This window comes from Sparus aurata, chromosome 1 (genome assembly GCF_900880675.1).
Source record: "Sparus aurata chromosome 1, fSpaAur1.1, whole genome shotgun sequence".
Lineage (NCBI taxonomy): Eukaryota > Metazoa > Chordata > Actinopteri > Spariformes > Sparidae > Sparus > Sparus aurata.
Window position 1 is genome coordinate 18,742,226 of NC_044187.1, and position 22,615 is coordinate 18,764,840.

A 22,615-nucleotide genomic window follows, 5' to 3' on the forward strand; every position below is an offset into this window, starting at 1 on the left:
TTTAGATGATTCTACCATTTGATACCTACAAAACCTCACGCTGCTTGGTAACAATTCCCGACAGAAAGCCTATACATCCCGTATCAAAGTGAGACTGGCAGCACTGACATCAGCCGCATCGGGTCTGTACGCGCCTGTCTGTTCAATAATGCCATGCAGCTGTACTGATAACATGCAACAATCAATATCAAAAAAATAAAGACAATCCAATTAGAGAAAGAAGTTTCAATCATCTCTGCAAACAAAATGTCATTTTTATTCAGCATTAGTATTTTGTTTACATTGTTCTATTTACAACATAGACACACTTGACAGGAAAATTGAGGACTATGTCATTTTAAAATCAAAGCAAAATGAAGTTGTTTTTTTTTTTACTTAAAAGCGAGTGAGTGGAGACATCTAATATTTAGAGGGGAAAGGGGATGAAGAAGACGGGAATACAAAGACAGCGGAACACATTGTGAAGTGAAGAGTAAGACAAAGAGGTGGACAAATGGAACTGGCGCCTAGTGACAACAGGACGGGGAGTCTTTGAGTTGATGAAATGCAAACGTCACAAGAACAGGAAAGTCAGACTGCTGGGTTAGAACACAGAAGCAAAGGACGAACATGTAACTATGAGGGCTAGAACATTAATACTGAAATAATAAATAACTTCAAAAATATGTTGTTGTTTTTTCTCCACACCCTGTTCATAGCTTGTGTAGCACCTGCGGGCCCAAACTACCACCCCTAGCAGCTGAAGCTGTTAAAGATGATGATATAATGATATTCAAGTATAATGTGTTTTCAGCAGGGTTGGGCTGGGCTGGGCAGGTGTACTTGTAGCTCACAGAGAAAAGGAAGATCATGAAGCCTCAAAAATCATCATACAGGATTTGTGAGCATAGTGTACGTGCATGTTGGTTGGATGTTAAGTGATTCTTCTGTTTTCCTTTAATTTTACATTGATAAATATATATAGTCCATGTGTGAAGCTTTGGTAAGTTGGTGAACAATGTCTTTTCTAGAAAATGCCAATTAAAAAGTCTGGACTGTGCTGCCAGAACAATGGAAGAAAATACAGTATGTGTGGCCTGGTGGCTTGGTAACCGTCCAACTGGAAGTCTCATGTTCATGAGATTTTTATGTCCCATGTCCACGAGCACCTGCCCTTCTGAATTGTCCATTAGCCAGACACCGAATCCCCAAGAACTCAAAAGATACTCTTCCAGCTCGCCCTGTACTTTGATCTCCTTGACGGGGGTTCAAGAAAAGAGAATTTCTCTGCAGGGATCAGTGTCACTTTGACACATTATTATTCATTGTAGAAGTCGCAGGGTTCACCTTTGTTGTCGGAACTAAGTCGCTCCTTCACCCTTTCATCCATCCGCATTAACAATTAACAGACATGGCGGCCAAGAAGCAGGAGTAAAATATTGTGGAGTGGAAGATAAAAAAAAAAAAAAACTCTTATTGAAAGAATAGAGCACAGAGAGTCCTTCACATGGGCCTTCGCTCAGTTTGATGACAGACTTCACAGAATAGCAAAAAAAGCCAATGGTTGTTTTTTCAGTGGGCTAAAACTTTGTCTGCCTTTTTCATCCACACACGGTGAACTACAGCACACAAGTGCTGAAACACCAAGCACACATACACATGTATTCAGGCATACTGCATACACAGATCTCTGCATAACAAAAGAGTGAAATACAGAATGTGAATTGGTCGCACTAAGAAGTTAATAGAAGTACATAACGACTGCCTTAAAGAAGGTGCAATATGTAAGAATTGGCCACTTGTTGAGTGCATACTCATAACAAACAAGGGGAAGGAGAAACCACTAACTGCTGCCAACTGTAGCTGCCGTTAGCTCAGTTAGCTGTGCAGTAAGCGGTCCAGGCTGGAAGCTCAGATTACAACGGAAGTGTTAGCACAGGAGCTTTGGGGCTAGCTACTGTTACAGCATTCCTCCACATTCTGTTGATAATTTCAATGAAGTTTTAAATTGTTTTAACAAAAATTCTTACATATTGCACCTTTAACCTGCAGAAGATTTCAACCTGAACCGTGTAATTCAAAACTACCATTTGCAACATGTTAGATATTATCCATCACTGAATCAAAGCGGAATGATGTAGTGTTGAAGTGTAGCACTAAAAATGGCCAACAGCTGATGAATCCTTACTAATTACTAAATAGAGGACAGAAGCAGAATCAAGATATGGGACTGACGAAGAAAGTGATCATAAATCAATAATGCTCTGACTCATCCCTGATCACCTGACTGAATGAGCAAGAGCACACCTCTTATCTGGCTCTGTGTATCCACAGTATCCCCTCTAGTTATTATTAAATCTCTACATAATGACACCCTTTTCTCACTGGTAAGCCAAACAGAGCTCAGCTGAGTTATTCTCTGCCGGAACAAAAGACAACTCAGCTGCTGCACAGCTAAGTGCAGTCACAGTTTGGCACCACCGTTTGAAAAGGGAAAAAAATCGAAAATATTTTCAACACTCCGATTAGTTTGAAGGCAAGACAACTGTGAATACTGTGGATAGTACGAAAAGCACAGACCTGTGCAGACTTACAATGACTAGCCGCTGTCACGTTTTGCTTTTGTTTTTGTTGTCATCAGTATGAAGTGTCAAATGTTAGCTTAGAGGAAGGAGTGTACATCCGCCATCATGCCATCACACCGACACATGAAATAAATTAAAAATAAGATTAATGCTAAAAAGCTTCATCATTAAAATGCATTTGTACAGTAATAAATAGATTTGTCCTCTATTTACAGTTTTTCAGACAATTGTTGAAGCAGAGTTTGCAGTTAAAAACATTTAAATCCTAAATATTTCAAAAGTTATCCGTTTGTTTTCTTCTTTTGTTCTGAGGATGAGGGGTTGGCGGCACTTCATCCTCCTTCCACCGGGCGAGGAAGGCAGGAAGACAACAGAGAGCATGCAGGAGAGAAGACGCACTTGAATGAACGACATCCTCCGATGCATCTTTCCTGTGTTTCATCCTCAATCACTTTCCAATTTGGTGTTTTATTGCTGTAGCTGCTGTTAAGAGTTTGTTGTTTTTTAGTTAAATTCGCCTCAGTGCACACATACACATACACCCCCCCACACACACACATGCACACACACACACACACACACACAGATTTTGAGCACCCATGCCACACGACGCATTGTATATCCTTCTACACAGCCTTCTGCTCGCTCCGACTAACAGTTGCCTCCCGACACAGACCTACGAACAGCTTCCTCTCAAAGCCTTTATAAAACTACTACACCAATCCTAGAGCTGAGTCCTTGGGGCAACTTCTTCCTCGTCCCTCTTGGCCATTTAAAACATTAATTAATCTTCTTCTCGTTTTTCAAGGAGCCATTGCGTTTGTGTTTCCCGTTGGCCATGCTCTCGCTATGGCAATGGCCATTGGCCATGTTACCATCATCCCTGGGGATGCCATCTCCTCTGGTCTGGTCCTTGACCTTCCCCCTCAGCGACCGTACCAACCGTCGCAGGGCAAAGAAACCCAGAGCCAGGGCAGCCCCTACCGTGAAAACCACATCCAGCAGGAAGTACTGGTAGGGGGACACCTCGTACACAGCAGAGCGCAGGTGATCGGCACCATGGTGACGGAGGATGTAGCTGATCCAATAGACGGCCCTGGTCACAGGGTGGCCTGGCTGGTCTTTGTGAATGTTGGAGAGCAGACGTGCTTGCTGGCGGTACCTAGGTATGGAAAGACAGAGGTTGGATACAAGGAGAAAAGCTGTTATGGGCAAACTTTGGCATGTGAGAGGACAGAAAGACATGAGAGAACAACCAACCATGTCTGAATATATAAACGGTCATTACTGTATGTGTGAATAAAATGTTTCAATCCCACTTTGTTCTTCATCATGTCAGACCACACCAATATTTACCATATACAAAACATTTGGATTACTCTGAACAGTTTGGATTGTCTGCCAAACAGCCATCATGGAGCTTCTGGTGTACGAATATGGTTGTGATTTTCCTTTTTTTTGTGTTGTGATGAAGATTCAAGTGTGATTGAACAAGGTCTTTATTAAACTCCCATGTTCCGTGGGCGAACTTTTTTTTTAATTGGTAAGAGCCATCTGACAGCAAGGTAAAGCAGTGAACATACACTTAAACCGACATTGTGGCCTACACTTTTACTACTACCTGCTACTCCTTACCGCCATCAACTGTCGGTATATACACTGACTATGAATGACTACCTCATATAACCCGGCTTCAAGGTAACAGGACTATCCGTTTGAGTCACAGAGCGGTGATTCAATACACGATCACCAGATGGCACTGATAATTGATAACAATTTGTGTGTGACTGTGCATTCTAACCTGGAGTCAGTGATGACGCTGGTCAGGGCTGTGTAGAGGTCCTCCTCGCTCATGTACTTCCAGTGTAGCATGATGCCCATACCTTTAGCTGCCACGCGAGTCATGGTGTCATAGTGGTCTCCAAACAGGGGCACGCCAACCACCGGCACGCCATGGTACATGGCCTCGTAGATGCTGTTGAGGCCGCCGTGGCTGAGGAACGCCCTTGTGTTGGCGTGGCCTAGATTATAGAAGAGAGGAAGAGGGATGTTAGTTTGCATGTCAGGTGTTATGTTCATTAGGCTTTTCTTGACGGGGCATTTATCTTGCTGGGGTCGTCTTTTTTCTACATTATTTACAGCAAATCCCACAGACTGCTGCACACTCAGCATCTCTCACTGTTGCTCCTCACTTCATGAAGTTGGGGAGAGGATGGTTTACAGTTTTGCATCCGTGTGTGTTTTGGAGTATCATTTCAACATCGTAATTAAAAAAAAACTCAGTCTGTTTTTATGACGGCAGAAATTTCAAGGTAAAAGATTACCCTTCTTTGTATGTTATACATTTTAAAAAGGTATTGTAGCACAATTCAGCCCTAACTAGCCCACACATTCTTAATTTTATTGTCATTACATGTGGAAGATGATGGAAATGCCTTATTTATTAAATTGAATCGAATGTTTCATAATTTGGTCATCAATAGTTAATTCCGATAAACTGTGGTTTTATTGTTTTATGGTGAACTGTCACTTTAAAATGCCTCTTCCACACAGGCATAATGTTTCAGTATCTTAAGTGTAGAATAACGAAGGTATTAGCTGTAACACCGTTGCAGAATACAACGGCTGTTGTCAGTCTCCGAATGCTGTTGTTTCCTCATTCTTGACAGGCACAAAGTGGCTTACATACTGACATTCTGCCCACTGTTGTGGTTAATACGTAGGAATGGGAGGAAGCCACTCGCACAAATCCTTCTCCACCACACCCACATTCACTACATCTCATATAAGAATGCCAAGGATCAGCTACGTGTCACCAGCCACATGAAGAAGATTATACTGTTGGCAGGTTGTTTTCAAGCCTCTTGGTTCAAGGGTTTTACAGGTGCTATAAAACAAGATTTCAGCTCAGCTAATTTGACTGTTGTACTCACCTAATAGGTCATTCTGAGGCATCCAATCAACAAGCTTGGTGTTGTTGCCAAGGTTACTGGGTGGAACTCCAGAGAATCTAAAAGAAGGAAATAAGGAAGTAGCAGGAGAAGTTTGTCAGGTACCGTGAACACTGTGTCCAAAATGGAGCTCTTTCAATAGTGTACTGTATCGCGATGCTTACCGAGCTTACATACACAACAAAAGTTACACGCTTAAGTTCAGCTTGTTTGGTAAGTTTAAAGCAGCAACACTACTTGGCTGGCTTTAAGTTAAAGGTTATGGTTTGGGTTAAATGAAATCTTAACTCTGTAAGTATGTACAAGTAAGCAAAGGAAAAACATAGTTAAAAGAGCAACTCACTTCCTGTGTGAATCGAAAGGTATTTTACCAAACCATGATTTTATTATCTTTTTTCTTAAAAATCCTGCAATATTCAGAGGAAACGGTAATACGATTCCATCTCAAGTAGACCGTATCAAATTGCAGTAATACATTTGTACAGTAATAAATAGATTTGTCCTCTATTTACAGTTTTCCAGACATTTGTTGAAGCAGAGTTTGCAGTTAAAAACATTTAAATCCTAAATATTTCAAAAGTTATCAGTTTGTTTCCTTCTTTTGTTCTGAGGATGAGGGGTTGGCGGCACTTCATCCTCCTTCCACTGGGCGAGGAAGGCAGGAAGACAACAGAGAGCATGCAGGAGAGAAGACGCACTTGAATAAACAACGTCCTCCGATGCGTCTTTCCTGTGTTTCATCCTCAATCACTTTCCAATTTGGTGTTTTATTGCTGTAGCAGCTGTTGTTAAGAGTTTGTTTTTTTCCTGCCTTAAAAATCGCGCAATTGTTAGAGGAAATGGAAATACAATTCCATCTTGTGTAGACACCATCAAATTGCAGTCTTTTGCATATAAATTACAAAGAGTTTTCATGTTCTGGTCCTGAATGCTGCCACAACCATAGCTAAAAAAAAAAAAAAGAAAAAGAAAAATTGATGTAAGTATGGCAGAAATACAGTGTATAATGCTGAGAGACTGTGGTTTATCTCTCCAGTTTGAACAGGAAGAACAAAAAAAATCTTTGTAATGGAAAGATATTTCTCTTTACACTATCTAGTCAGAGGGGCTAGTCACACAGTATTTCAGATTTATTTCTTATGTGTCAACACCACTGACTGTGTAGCCAACTACAAAATGATTTTTATTTTATATATTACATTGTATATATATTCATTTTAACTCTGAGTTGTTGTATTGCTCTCTCACAAGCAGTTTGGTAAAATGTGTCCAATTATGTATGATATTTCATCTGTTTTCTGATTTGCAATCACTTTCATTGAATTGCTTGTGTTCTATCCAGTACTGTTTTCAGTTTCACAGTTTGCTTCTACTAGAAACTTCATGAAGCCCACTGCTTTCTTGAGCATTTACTGTAAGTGTGTTAAGCTTGCACCCACAGTGAGAGCTGAACATGTAAAGTGTGTACAAGAGATAATGTATACAAAAGGCTAAATGAATCAACTGAGTCGACCACTTAATGATGCAGAAAGTGAACAAAGGGGAATTCAATGTCCATCCCTTTTTCTCTAGACAAAAAGCAAAAAAGCAGAAGGGCTTTGTTTGTTCACTCAGACATTTAAGTTTCAGCCCTTTGTCCTCTCTGGGCTGGTGGTGAATGTGCGGAGTACTGCGTGTGTGTCTGCTGGTGTGCATGGTTTGTGTGTGCGGAAGCATTTCCAACAAACGCAGCACACAATACATATGCATGCTACATAACAACCCCCATCCGTCCATCTCTGTCTCCTTCCATCCCCAAGTCAAACTCTTTCATCTCTCCTTCTCTCCTCAACAAAGCACCAATTCACTGTCCTGCCAATCAAAGCGTACATTCATGCAGCCAATTATCAATGACACGATTCATTTGGCTTGCTCTCTGTCCCTCTCATCAGCCCTCTTCCTTTTCCATCCTCTGAGTTTGGGAGGACTACTGCAAGCCAATTACCATTCAATGTTGCATAAAAGTCTTGGAGCTTCCACGAGGATCCAGTCTTAAGCTGTGAATTTCACATCAGAGTCTCACTTCACCTGTAGACCTTGATATCTCGCCGTTAAAGGTCGGTGCTTGGGAACAGAGGAATGCATTTCCTTTGTCATTTTTACATAATAAAATGTCACTTTAAATGACAAATTATCGCACATATTACTCACACATGTGGCATGCAAAGGGAAACCCAGCAGCCCTCATTCCAACATGCAGTATCTTTTGCCCACAACCCTGGCAAACTTTCTGACCACAATTGGATTGCCTTTGATCTATGTCTCGCTGCTTCTATGATCTATACAACCCCAAAAATCCAGTAATAAAGTGAGTGTCTGTTGTTGGACCCTGCCCTCTAGCATGCCACAGTAGGCTGCCAAGGCTGATGCACCACACATCCGCCCTCCCCCACAGCTCTGTACACTAACTAATGCTTCATGTTCTCCTTTTTGAGTGATACAACAAGAGAGACACTTAAAAAGGTGAGGTCCAGACAACCAAGAGGATAAGCAAACATAGTCCGCCCAAGTATATTTGGTGACCCATTTTAGCATTTTATGCTTTTATTGTTTTTTTCCCTTCCGATACCATTCATGATTGATTTACTAGCTGACAATCTGCCCTCACTCACCACCTCCCGTCGACTCTCAGTCAAAAAAATGCTTGGCAGGTAGAAAGACACTCTTTGATATTACATCCCTCAGCTGTTGATGTTCAATGTTGTATAAACTCCAACATTAAACCAAAGTATTTATTAATGAAAAGCAGCTGTGTTATTAAATTCAGTAACACATCTGATTGATTTGTCATGCAGGCCTTGTGTCAAGTCTCATTCCTGATACCAATATAATTTAGCTAATAAGTTGTGTTTATATGTCTGTTAATTTGAAAGTAAAGAATTTCAAAGAAAGATGAGTTATGGCTGTGCAGAACCTCAGTGTTGTGCTGGAAGCTGGTTGTTCATTTATGTTCGCAGACTCTACAGAGACCCTTTCATGTTTATTAATTTCATCTGATACATCCTATCATTTTGCAAAAATCACCCCCTTTGGTAAAGAGACTTTATTTCTTTTAATAGTATTCACTGGTATTCGTCCATATGAGACTTCGAGTGTGTTTTGACTATTTTTGCTTTGGTTACACAAGAGGGGTCATACTCTACCAGAGCTTGACCTTTCTCCCTGTTAGCTATAATAGATTCATATTCCAGTGACTGTCGGGGCCTCGCTATCTCATTGAGTACATCTGTTGAATCTGAGCAACCTTTACAAGACATTCATAATTTCCTCCTCTGCTTTTTTTATTCATGCAAGCTTCACATTATCTTGAGTAATGTATTACAATTGTCCTGAAAAAAAAGAGGAACAAAAAGCCCTGCCATACCTCTCCTTCCTTCTTATCTATCTTATATCATATCTTTGCAGGAGCTTACATGTTCACTCTGAGGTTTATTTCAAAAGGTCAGTAGAGTGGTTTGTCTATTAACAGCTGACTTTGAACTTCTTACCCTTGGGTATTTGTCATGATTGCACTCATTAATTTTCACTCTAGAGTTTGAGCTTAAGTCTTTGTTATCCACCTTTAAGCCCTTAAAGTAGTTAAAAAGGCACCTCTGCCTGTCACACACAGTGCTTGGAGGAAATGTAGCAGTGCACAAGGTGACATTAACATAAAAGCTAATGGTTACAATGAACTAACTGAAATAAAAAAAAAATTGAACAATCTTAACTTTCCAAAAACATTGGAAGTTCAATGATTTATTTCCATTTGCTCCATAAAAAAACAAACACTTTGAAGCTAGAGCTACAGTGTGTGTGCTTATACTTAAACTACTACTGAAAACTGACCAAAAATAAAATAATAAAAACTTTAAAGAAAGAGAAAAAAACTTTAAAATGGACTACAGCAAAATTATCATTGCAGTAAGAATAAACACCTCATATCATTGCAAAACTGTTATTATGTGGCACAGACGGACCTAATGAAAGGTTATCTGACCACTCTGTCAGGTATGACATCACTGTAAATTGTGTAGTGTGCTGTTTGAACAAGTGAAGACCTTAAGCACCAGCCACCGACCTCTGCATACAGGCACGTGTTCAAACATTAACCCAACATACACCTATAGAAAAGGCAGCATGAGAAATGCACTACTGGGAACACACCAGAATAGACTGACCCATATAAACACATTTCAGTCTGTCGGGGAATGCACAATCTCGCACTCAGTCAGTGTGGATGTCCTATTAACTGATCCTTAATCATTTATGAGATTAAAGTGGTACAGCAACAATGAAGTTCAAAGTGGTCGATGAATCACAAAGATAAATGCACAGCACCAAGATAAAAGTTCAGGTTAAACAGGTTCAAATCATTGGTGAAACTCAGGGTCATGTCTTTTTTTCCCCTTAGGCCCTCTTTCTCTTCTCTGACATGATTCCCACCCAAGTCAATATCAACTGATCATTGCTGTGGTAGAGAATATATTTTAATCACACCTACAATATCTGTCTCAGCTGGTAAACACAAGAATGTTATAGTACTCTTGTTATCAGTTCATCATGGATGAAATTATATGTTTTTCTCTGTGTTAAGCATAGTGCATAACACAGAGAAAAACACATGCCTGGACGGACAGAGACCGTTTCCCTATTTCAGGTGCAGCAAATCACCCACTACGTCACAAAGTCAGACCACTTTGGTCAAGGGCAATGTCTACTTCATGGCGTGGGCGTGTAGGTATTGTTCAGGATTTATCACTTCTCATATTTGATTTTTGCTGAATGAAAGGTCACACTGATAATGTTTTTATGTAGACTAAATAATACAATCGACAGAGTTTGTGGAAAGGGGCAGAATAAAAGTATATCTCCTCCTTAAAAATATTATTATGATTGTGAATCAATAATTTCACAATGTTTGTTGGGTCCAAAATGATTGCTTTGTTTTTTGACCGTGTAAGAATTCTGACTGTTGGTTCCAGCTTCTAACAAGATTTAGCAACCAATAGTATAACACTGTTGAAAAACAATATATATTAATGACTAACCAATAAGCAATTGTTAAGGATCAATTAAAGAGATCTCTCAGAATTTGCATCCCTACTAGCTAGCATTGGCAACATTAGGTAGTGCAACAAACTGGCAACCGCTTGAGGGGGCAGATGATTCTAACGACAGCAGTGTTGTGACCCAAATGCAATGGTAAGGGGGGATGGAATGCTACATTTAGTAGGTGAATGTTATTTATAACACGTTTAATAAAATACTGAGATCTCTCCGACATTAAAATGTGAAGCCATCATCATTAGTTTATGTCTTACGCTTTTCTGACAAGTGAAAATAGACTCAGGATCCACTCAAAGCTGTTGTATCAAACAGACAACCTCATATAACACCTTAAAGTAAGTGAAAAGTGGCATGATGGACTTTGGTCTCAACATACAGACAAAGTCACAGGTAACAACCTGCAGTATAGCTGATTATGGCGGGCCATAAAGAACTACAAATTCACTTCCTTACATATACACTGTACATACTCATTTGTGTGACATACAGAGCTTCCCGAGTGCTCAGAGTGTTGGAAAGTAGCCTGAGGCTAACTAGAATAACCCTGCTCACATCTGTCACAGTGAGAGCTGTGTACAGTATGAGTCAAAGTGAGAGAGCAGATGCTTTACCTCCAGACGACGCGCTGGGGCAGCCTGGCGAGGGCTCCTGCCAGTTTGTGGGCAATGTCCTGGGAAAGGTACTTGACCCCAGCTCCGAACGACACCACCACGAAGCCGTGCTCCGCCGTGTCGTTCACCCATGCCTCAAAATCCTGAAATATGAGAGGCAGACAATGAGAGCTAAAAATATACACATTTTGTTGTGTTTCTTGCCTGTGAAACAAAGATTCATAATTCAATGCAACACTACTATATTGGGTTACATGCTGGAGCTTCTATTCATTCATGTGTGTTGAAAATTCACTTGACCCATATTGGACAGATGCGATGATGTAAATATAACAGCTGATTTTTACTGCGTTACTGCGTCATACCAGACCAGCAATAAAACCAACCATTGACATAAACTTTGGACATTGTTATTGCTGTACTTGTCATAAGCAGACAGAGGAGCGATTTATTGCTATGAGTCAGGTGTGGTGTGTTTTACACTCACATCGTGAATAATTCACAGGCTAAAAGATAAACGTGGGATTATGTTTAAACTTATTAAACAAAGAGAGACTCAAAGACTATAAATCTCTTAACAGGTGCAATCTTCAGTTAGCATATTGCATCTTCTTTGGACTGTACAAAAGTATATTGCGTGTAGACCATTTAAATTCAAATCCAGAGAATTTGTAACATTAAAAAAATGTCCAAAGAAGAAGTTTATCAAGCATGCTACAGAATGCCCGATCCATGAAGCTGATAGATATATGAACGTTTATGCCACAGAACCGCATGTAAAGATATGCTGAGCTTGTATTTTTGAGGTTTGGTGCCCAGTGTTGCATTATACGTCATCACTCCATATTATGGCATTAATGTATACAGTTTATAGTGGGTGGGTGGGGGGGGGGGGGGGGGGGGGGGGACACATTGTGATGGACTTCATTGTGGCTGTGAGGAAACTTGGAAACTTTTCCTAAGCTCACTGTACTGCTGATCAACAATAATTTACATGTTTAACTGCACAAAAGTCAATAAGATGCAGCCAGCCATCAGACAATTAACAAATGCCTACATTCTTATCAAATCCATACATCCACAACACACGTACCTTGTTAAAGTTCACCTAAATCCCAAAAAACAAACGTATGCAAGTTTCAGTTTTATGTGCCAGCCAAGTTTTTAGATATCGGTTTCTGTTTCTGCTGCCATCTCAGTACAACAGATGTTAAAGGAATTTCTTTTGTGAAGCTTAAAGAACTCAACAGCAGCATGTCTCTCTGGAAACAACATCCCAGCTACTTTTGGATAATCAACAGACCTCGAAATAAATAAATTAACCACCAACTATTTGTCTACAGAACAAAACAGCTCCAAATATTAAAGCTAATAAGCAGAGGTGGAGGTATAAACTCATGAGCATATTACCCAAGATTATAGAGTCAGGCAGAGGGCATCCATGTTTGTTTTACTTTTAGGCACTTATATTCTCTAGATTTCAGATCTAGATGTTGACATGAACAATTGACTTGCAAGTCTGAAACTAAAAAAAAAACATCTCTATGAGAAAAACTCTGATTATTTCTACACCTTGTATGAAATCATTACCTTAACAGAAGTTGGATAGAGGGTTCAGAAAGAAATCTGCAACTGTCTAACTAGAGGCCCCATAAGCACAATTTACACGATGGAGAAATCGCAGTACTCAATGGCAGTCTTGGGTATGAACACAGTAATTGAATGCATTCATTGAATCTGCAGATGTTTCTGGTCAACTGTAAACTAATAAACTGCAATGGCAACTCTTGAATGTGAATGTTGTTTACTCCCATGAGAGTTAAACTCCTCATGTTAGAGTTGTTATCCCACCTACTGACTGGTCAGAGTTTGGGATAAGTTTGGGTGCAGGTCAAGGGAAACGGTAAAACAACAAGAAGCAGACTTGGACACGAAATCATCAGCAGGGTTAATGCAACTGGCAACTCAGACGCAGCTACCTTAAGTGCTGAAGCTAGTTTATATTCATTTGTGAAGTTTGAGTTTTGTGAACCAATCGGCATGGTCTAAATCTCACATTAAATCCAAATGTCAGCCTCATGAGCAGACAAATTTGAACAACATTTCGAGTTAATGTTCTTGGGAATTATCTGTGAGTGAATGATGATCATAGATCATCTACAAAGGGTAAGACCATGTGCCAAGAGCAGCAAAAGTTCCCTCACCGAGTCAAAGGTTTTATTGAGAACAAATGAGGAGTTGCAGCGATTAGCTGCAGGCTTGTCAGTGTGGGAGTGTCATATGATGGCTAGTCTGTGTAACCTAGTGTTGTTAACTTTAACCATCTGCCAAAGCAGAAGTTAGTGGCATCACATCTCAAAGCAGTCTGCCGCAGGCCATTTAACTCCTGAGGAATAGCTGCTGTGTTGCTTTGCTACTAGAATGCTGGCCCTGCGAGTGATTGTTTGTCCACATTGATGGATTAAAAACAATTTAATCAAAGATGAGTGAAACATAACATCACACAAAGAAATGTCCACTGTGTTCCCACTGTAGCATTTAGCCCTTGCTAAATGCTACAGTGGCAGCGCATCCATGCGCCCTTGGATGACCCGTCTTACTCTGGCTCTGATCTGTGGGTCATGCCATCGCCTTTGGAGGATTCATAATACCGCATGCCCGTCCTACATTGGGCTTTTTGTGTTTATGTCCACATTTAGGATAGCTGCAGTGCATTGTGTAGCAAAATATTGTACATTTAAGAATGAAAGGTAAAAATGTATGGACTGACGGACGATGAGGAGGGATCAGGGAATAGCGATGCTGGAGTGATAGATGGGGAGGACAAGTCGAGGGAGGGAGGCTAATGGTCCAGCTGCAGTAGCTAAGACCGGCCCTGGCACAGAGCAACCTCAGGGGCACACTGGGCTCTACTGTCCCTACAACGCCGCCTCAGTGACCCCATAAAAGACTCTCAGTGTCCCCAGAGCCCTGCCCAGAACAATGGCCTCGTTCTCCCTCCAATTCCATTCTAACTCCCTCCGCACAGCATGGCACAATGCTCCCTATTGGCCGGAGTGGCATTGCAAAACCCCCCGCAGTAGATGCCGACAGCCCTCGCTCTCGGCGTCTGAACGCTGGACTAACCCCCATCCCCGCCCGCCTCTGTGCCCCATGAATCCCCTCCCTCTCTGCTCAAAATCTACCGGGTCCATTCAACCCCAAAGCCATCCTCACCCCAGCAGCGTCTATAAAGGATCGCTTTGTAGCAGGATGTGATAATAAGGGATGCCAAGTGATAGGAGAGACAATGGGTACAAGCAAGGGTGGATACAGAAAAGTACCAAAACTCAGTCAGACCGGAGAGTCGACAGGACAGAGAAAGAAGAGACATCAGAGAGATAGGCCATCAATAAATGATTGAGAGGTGTGTGTATGAGTGTCGTCATATAAGTTGCAGCAAGGTGTCGTGAGTCAGACAAGTGAAGGCGTAATTCCACCTATCAACAATGAGTCAGACTTAGGCATAATAACAATATGACTTTCAATACAACAGTAAATTTGCCATTGCACTGCAGTGCTTTTGTCGCCAATGGCACAGAGCCTTCCTTTAATATTCCAGCACTAAAAGCACCACATGTGGACACATCTGTGCGGTTTGTTGTGTGTGAAATATTTATTCTAGCACTCAAATCTAGAAATTAGGAAGAGCATCTGTAAATATAAAGTATTGTTAAAGGTGATATGACGATATACAGAATAATAAATACCGAGAGGATATAAATGTGTTAACCAAATCAGTTCAATCAAAATTTGATCATATAGTTTATACTGAGGTAGCTATCCCTTTAACATCTCTGGGTGTATTAGGGCCATCATGGGCAATGTTTTATATCAGTGAGCATGATGAAGTACCTCGTATTTAATTTGCTGGGTTAGGCACAAACGTGGCTGTCTGGGTATTCAATCCCCTACTGATTTGTGAGAAATGTTCTAACTTAACACAATACACATAAATAATGATCTATAAAATAACTTATAACCAATATTTTAAAAGTGAACAGCAGAAACCCTCTTGTGCATGAGACCAGACATCTACTATACAAAATCTGTCATGAACAGTCTTATCATGTGCTTGTCAACTGTCTGTGTGTCTCTCAGTACTGACCTGTGGCAGTGGGTTGGGAGGCTGGGTAAGGATGCCTCCTATGTACACCACATGTGGCAGGGTGGGCCTGGGGAACTCCAGAGCCATGTCAGTGCAGAGCATCCACAGCCGGCTACCCTGCACCAAGTCAGCCATGGCCACTTGAGGCTTCACTCCATGTTTCTTCATAATCCGGTCATACTTTGGTAACGCAATATAATGGACTCCGAAGCGCTGCACCAGGTAAACAGCTGTGTTGGTGATCCTCTGAAGCAGAGTCATGCGGTCCGTCAGCAGTGAGTTGAATTCAGGTACATATGAAAGCGGAGCTGGGGCACCCGCTTCTGCAGGATACCACAGGCCGGTGCTGAACACGGCATATTTCACACCCAGGATGTGAGCGATCACAAAACCACACATCTCATTAGGATCCACAAGCAGCAGGTCGAACTTGGCCTCCTTGAGGCGGGTCATTACCTCGACATTGCCAACGACAGCGTCACAGTTCTGAGAGTAGTGGTCAAGAATGTCAAACAGTTCAAGAAATGTCAGGCGGCCTGAGAAAATGTTGCTGACTTTAGACTGGAGGAAATTGTCAGCCGTAGTGCTGTTAAAGATCCCTGGGTAGTGCTGTAAGTGGTAGTGAGGCGAGGGGGGCACCTCACGACCCTTTGAAATTAAAAAATGGGTCTCATGGCCCTCCTGGTGCAGAGCCGTGGCCAGCGTCTTAAAGATGTAGAGATGTGATTCAAACATGATGGGTGGGACCACGATCACTTTAGCAGCCCATGATGTGGGACTCCAGGTGAGAAGGCCAAGGAGGAGTAGTAGTGACGAAGGTAGTAGCATGGCTGAAATCATAAATAAAGGAACAACGTTAACACCTGATATTAGAAAGAAAACAGGACAGTCTTCAAAAAGTAACAGACAGCTTATTAGATGTGTGTCGAGGAGAGCTGTCTCAAATAATAATACATTATTGAGGCTTTGAAGCTTCCTTGCTAAAAACTTCACTGCCATTATCTATTTATCACGTTTGCGTCATCTCAATCTATTTCCTACTGGAAAGTGAAAAAAACAGGACAGGGTATCATTGTAAAATGCATAATTCCTTTCTAATAAAAGAAAAAAAGTTAATAGTTATTCTTATCAAGGATTTAGACCAGTGGTGTCAAACTGATCCAGTAAAGGGCCGTGTGGCTGCAGGTTTTCATTCCAACCAAGCAAGAACACACCTGATCCAAATCAGGTGTGTTCTTGCTTGGTTGGAATGAAACACACCTGATTTGGATCAGGTGTGTTCTTGCTTGGTTGGAATGAAAACCTGCAGCCACACGGCCCTTTACTGGATCAGTTTGACACCACTGATTTAGACATTGATTAACATGGCAAATTTTAAAGCTTTGAAGTTCCCAGGTAAGCCTTGCAACATCTTAAACTTGTATAAACCTTACTCTGGCCCACCTCTTATCAGTCACCCAGGATGCAAGAAGGCCAACGTGTCACATAGTGGAAAATCTTACACTGAATGCAACTTCAACAATTGTTAAGTAAGTTTTGGTGAGTTATACATTCTGAGCGGTGCTTCAGATACACAGTATTTGCATGGTTACATTTTTTTATGGTCATGATTTACTTATCAACCTTTGCCTCCTTTTTACGCATTTCACTTCCACCCCTTCCACCCTCCTCACTCCCTGCACAGCCGTCACCGACATGGTGTGGGTAGCACCAACGTCATTCTAAACCTCTGTCCGCTCTATTCACAAACACCAACACAAAAGGGCTATTATCATGCCACCATGTCATAGCCTGTGCCCTATATGCCTACTCTCATTCTCCCTCTCACTCGGATTAATCATCAACACTGGAAAACACTTGGAATGAGCCACCAATTATCCAGGTTTTCCTACTCTACAATGAGTAACCTATACTCTCCTTCCACAGGTTGTTTCACCTTAAGGAATGCGCTGACCTTTGAAGTTAAGTGTGCAAAGGACGACACAAATTATGACTGTGGCTTTGGATGAGGAGTTAAGTAAGCCACAGCCAAAAGAAAGGCTTCTCTATGAATTCTTTGGGAAGCCAAAAAAGTAGTCCTCTTGATTTTTGTACTTGAGGCAAACACCATAGCACAATACAGCAGCAGATGAATTTTTAATTTTTATTTCCACAGTCTAAAGGCCTGAAGATAAGAGGAATAGGAAAATGTGAAGTGACTGTAGATGTGTTAATTTGAATAAACGTCTGTACTATCAGCCTGCCACCCTGACCAGGGTGTGCCCTGTTCTTTGTGTTCCCGGCCATCCTGAAGAGCACGAGCACTCATTTTCTCATGTTAGCCCCTAAAAGGCATTTCCTTCATTGTGTTTTAGCATCACCGATGTCAGTGTTCTGTCTGAATATATATCAAATGGCATGGCCCATATTGTTCCTGCTGACCACCTCCTGATAGCGTCTGAACAAGATTATATAGCCCATCAGCCACCTGTTTTCCACAATATGAAGTTTCTCTTCACAAACAGCTGTGGCCTGGCAGGAAAACGACTCAAGGTGGCCGCCATTTTGTTTAGCATTGTCCGGGGGATATCGTTACAAACACTTCTGAGCCCAGACTGTTGACGGTGACTATAGAAACCGGCCACTGTCTACTGAGGACTGTGATCCGCCATGACTTAAGTTACTAATGATGGAGTCTGGTTACCCTGAGCACAGGGAGGGCTGATGAAATTATCTGGATTAAGAAAATTAAAGGATACGTAATGACGAGCTGATCTGGGTGAAGACAAATTGAGATTAAAAAAAAAGGCACAAACGTTATGGGAACATAGTCCAAAGTTTGTAGGGAAAGGAGGAATAGTGTTATATCAACCCAAGCATACTTTTCTCCATTGTGCTGCGTAAATAAAAGTTTTCCTATCTGACACCATACGTGCAGATGCCGATATATCTGTGACGGGCCAATATCAGCCAATAGAGCCCAACCAATATATTGGTCGGGCTCTACTCAGGGATGCAACTAATGATTATTTTCATTATCAGTAAATACATTTTTGGTTTATAAAATGTCAGATGGTGACAAATGTCGATCAGTGTTGATCAAAGCCCCAAGATTACGTCCTAAAATGTCTTCAGTTTAGTTTAATAGCTGACAACTAACTGATTATTCCTTTGCAGCACTTACCGGTATTACGATTTATATTATTATACTGTTAAACTGTAATTAAACAAAAATAAATTAGGCATTTTAGGCATATAAAGAATTACTTCTGATGTAATGTATAAAGGTAGAGCACAAGTAAGTGCATTGAAACTGAATGTGATTATTTCATATGGTTATGCAAATGACCTATCTTGTAATAAGTCTGATGTTACTAATATTGTGGTATTGATTTTTTCAACTGGTGTTCTTTATGTCAACAGTTAAAACTCCAACAACTGCATCTTATTTTGCAACTGTATATTTAAAATCTAAAACTGTAGAACCAGCTACCAGCTAGGCTCTAACAAGACAACATCATAAACTTCAAGCATCTCTCTGCTATCATTTCACATTTATCGGCTTGTGTTGCAGCTTTCTGTTGTGTGTTTTTCAAATTAAAACCAATTACAGCTTTCACAGGGGGAATTTATATCTCTTAAGACTGAAACAAGTGGCTAATTATACAGTAATTATCCTCCTCTAATACCATAATCTAGACGAACATTTTCTTGATTTAACACAGCAGGAGAAGCAGCCTTGCAGCCTCCACAGCGGGGGTTCATTAGCTCGGTGCACCCTGTTGAGAGGAAAAATGTGACTTCCACGCACTGATATTAAGTCAAACACAAGTCAGTCCGCGCTGTTTATTTTGCCTCATATCTTTCATGTGGAGCCCGATTAACTAATCTGAGGTTTGTTTGCTGCAAAAGCATCTAAATGGGGTCTCCTGAAGGACAAGGATGGCAAGACTAGGCTAGTAACGCTTTGATTATAAAGACTCACTATCACATTGGCTGCCGGTTCATGAACTACTGCTTTGAAGGCAGATTTGTGACCTACCAAAAGTTGTAAAATGTCATGAAATTATTAACTTTAGCGTGACGTTTTTTATCATATCTCAAGTCACTGATAATGAAATATCAGACTCCGATACTTGGTAACTTGGTCTGATGGCTTTATTTCAATGTAAACAGAAATATCTAGCGCAAAAAGTCACATTAGCTAGGAAGTTAGAAGGTTAAGGTTAATGATGTGATATCTGTAAAAAAAATAAATAAAACACTTTGTCCTCTGAAATCCAAGATGAAAGGTGGAGCCGAGAGCACTTCATAGATAAATTTAGCTGAGGTCAAGAGCAATTAGCGCTTGAACTTTAGGCCAAAACAAAATCAACTTGGGGGAACAAACAATCCTCTTCCCCATGCCGAGGCACATGGGAAGGTGTTTGTAATGGCAACACGGTCTCTCTGAATGCCTGCATATGTTTGTGCTTTATCAGCAACTGAAAAGAAAGCGCAGATTAGATATAAATAAAGCCCATCTATGTAGATCACTCAGCGATGAGGAACCAAACTCGACAGACCAGGCTGACACTCTGTGTCCTAGTGAACCCCATTCATTCCACCTACCCGCCCTCCTTCCCCAACTGCCTCTATACCTGTCAGTGCTGGTTTCCCATTCATTTCCATTGTACCAGTCTCCTCTGATTTTCATTACCGCATGCTACCTCACCCACACACTGCAACATTCAGCAGGCAGAGAACAGGTCCGACCTGCTCTGTCTTTTCCCCGAGTTAATGATTGTCGTAGGAAATAAACAAATAAAGCCGGGGGCCTGGCACGAAGCAGCGGAGTTTCAAGTGACCATCAACAATATCTCATTAGCACAATGTACTGCAAATAAAGATGGGGCAGTTGAAAAAGGGGATGTAGTGGGTAAGAAGAGTATATACCCCGCGCACCACACACAAGGAGTTTGGAGAATTTGCATCCCCAGTAGCCATTGTATGTAACTATTTTATTAGCTTTTTTTCCCAGCTTAGCGTCTGTGGACCATTTTTTTCCCCAACAGTCCCCAGTAAATAGGAAACCTGGTGAGGATTGACTACCTTAATTCCTGAGTACACCTTCTCTCAAACATGGCAGGCCCTCTAACTCTAGGTTGAGTTTAAACCTTTATCCTTTGTAAATAAGGGTTTGCTTTGGGTAAAGGCACACCTCATGACACACACACACACACACACACACACAGCTTGAATGTTAAAGCGGTCCATCAAAGGATTTCTGGAGGAGGAAATTTATCTCAATCCACAGCCGGGTCGGCGTGTTGCTGACGCGTTTGGCCAGTGACTTGCATATCTGATAGCAGGAAAAGCCCTACTCATCCCTCGGATCATCGTTTGAAAAAAAAAAAAAAATGTGTCAGGTGATCGCGTTGCGCAAGTGCAACAGGTGAGACCGGACAGGTGCTTTGGAGTTGCGTTTATCAAATAATTAAAATTAATCAAAAAATGGAAGTAAGCATCGAATAAAAACAGAATGGGCTTTGAAGTATGGATCGCCTCGGGTCATACAGGATCACCCTCTTAACATTTTAGGGGTTTAATAACTTCCCCACAGTCACGTAATGTGATCAGATGGTGCGCATTTCATACAGGCGAGGAAAGTTCTGATTGTGAAGTGCTGCTAACCTGACGAGGCTGTGCTTTTCTGGACTTAAGTATCAAGGGTGAAAAGTCATTCTGACAACCCAGAGGAACAAAATAAATGAATAAATAAATACATGAAAAACTACTGTAGCTTTTAAAAACTCTTTTATAGCTACATGGTGGAACACCAAATCTAAAACTGTGGCCTAAAACTTTATATGTATATACACACACGAGGCTGGTAAAGTGGTGCTTCAGTAATACCAAGAAGAAAACCAGGAATCATCGCCCGTGGTAACATTTTCTTTGGTAACCCGCAACACAGGCTACACCTGCGTCTCAGGAGGTTCCGACTATCACCTGGGCCAGATATCACGAACGACCTTCACAGCCGTCGAAGTCAACAGTATTTAATAAATCTGTACTCGGGATAAAGAATAGATTTTTTTTTTTCAAAAACGGGAGGAAAAAGTGGGTTTCTGTTGCGGAAACCTGTCGCCGCACCTGTCGCGTTGTCTCGCTTGCGGGTGGCCTCCTTACCTTGAGACTTCAGTGCTGGTCGTGAGAGGAAAGGGAAGAAAACTGCGAGTAGTCCGAGTTTGCTTGAGCGGGTTTTAAAGTGAGACAAAACACATAAGGAGAAAAAAAAAAGTGGCGAGGGTTTAAAGTAAAATGGGTCCCCGGGTATCGAAGAGGCGCAGAGGGAACATTAAACTCGATGTCCCTCTGACAGGGGCGGTGACTCACACCGCCCTCATCGGTGGAGGGGAGGGGAAGGGAAGGGCAGAGAGGGCGGGGCGGGGCGGGGGGGGGGGGAGGAGCAGAGTGGCTGTGGTTGGTGGAGTAAGAGCAGTATAGGTACATTACAGGTACTTTGCCTCTGTTACAGGGGGCCCTCCATCTGTGTTGATACTGACAACAGCTGTGATGAGTGTGTTGGTCATAGGTTGAGCTGGTCTTTTTTTCTTTCCCCCTGACATCATGGGAGGAGACTGGCTCTGACAGAAAGAGAAAGCTCCAGGGCTCTTACCTGAGAACACCTGAGAGGACAGCCTAAAAGCACGATGCCCATGTGATAGTTGATAGGTGATCATTGTTATTAGTACCTTTGTTTTAAAGTGATACATTACGTTATGATGTTACTGTCTGCGTAGAGTGATAAATTACTCATTACACTACTTTTTAGTTACTTTAAAAAATGAATTAGCCAAGATCTTTTTAAATCAATGAATGGCCTTGGACACAGTGATGAGCAGGCAGACTTAGTCTGATTTATAATGAGATAGGAGTAAATAATTCTAATCATGTGCTTAGTCATATCAAACAAAACAAACCTATAGCTTCTATAATGTAGCCAATCATGACATGACGAGACGAAAATCTATTTTTTCTATTTTTTCTATTATTATTATTATTATTATTATTATTATTATATTTTAATATGGTCATGTTGGAGTGGATGGGTTCTTAAATAAACAACAATAAATTCTTCACTTCGGCCGGTAACATGGATTGTAACGCGTTACGTGACATAATTGTAGTAATATATTACTGAAATATTATCTAGTAACACGTCATAGCACCCAGTTACCACTAAAAGTAGATTCAGAGCTTCTATTAAAGCAGAAATCCTCTCATGTCTCA

General features: G+C 41.2%; 1 protein-coding gene and 1 long non-coding RNA gene across 2 annotated transcripts; one reads left to right on the forward strand and one right to left on the reverse strand.

Annotated features, from left to right (window-relative positions):
* Positions 1 to 223: 223 nt before the first annotated feature.
* ugt8 (UDP glycosyltransferase 8) lies at positions 224 to 21,715 on the reverse strand. The gene is made up of 6 exons (XM_030424478.1): positions 21,512 to 21,715; positions 15,362 to 16,191; positions 11,215 to 11,357; positions 5,498 to 5,574; positions 4,366 to 4,585; positions 224 to 3,726 (listed from the first exon to the last, which is right to left on the reverse strand). Exons 2-6 carry the CDS (start codon positions 16,187 to 16,189, stop codon positions 3,345 to 3,347), a joined length of 1,650 nt encoding a protein of 549 aa, XP_030280338.1. The 5' UTR covers positions 16,190 to 16,191; positions 21,512 to 21,715; the 3' UTR covers positions 224 to 3,344.
* Positions 5,621 to 6,235, forward strand: LOC115585830 (uncharacterized). The gene is made up of 2 exons (XR_003984772.1): positions 5,621 to 5,728; positions 6,127 to 6,235. It is a non-coding gene; the product is annotated as an uncharacterized LOC115585830 (long non-coding RNA).
* Positions 21,716 to 22,615: the final 900 nt, after the last annotated feature.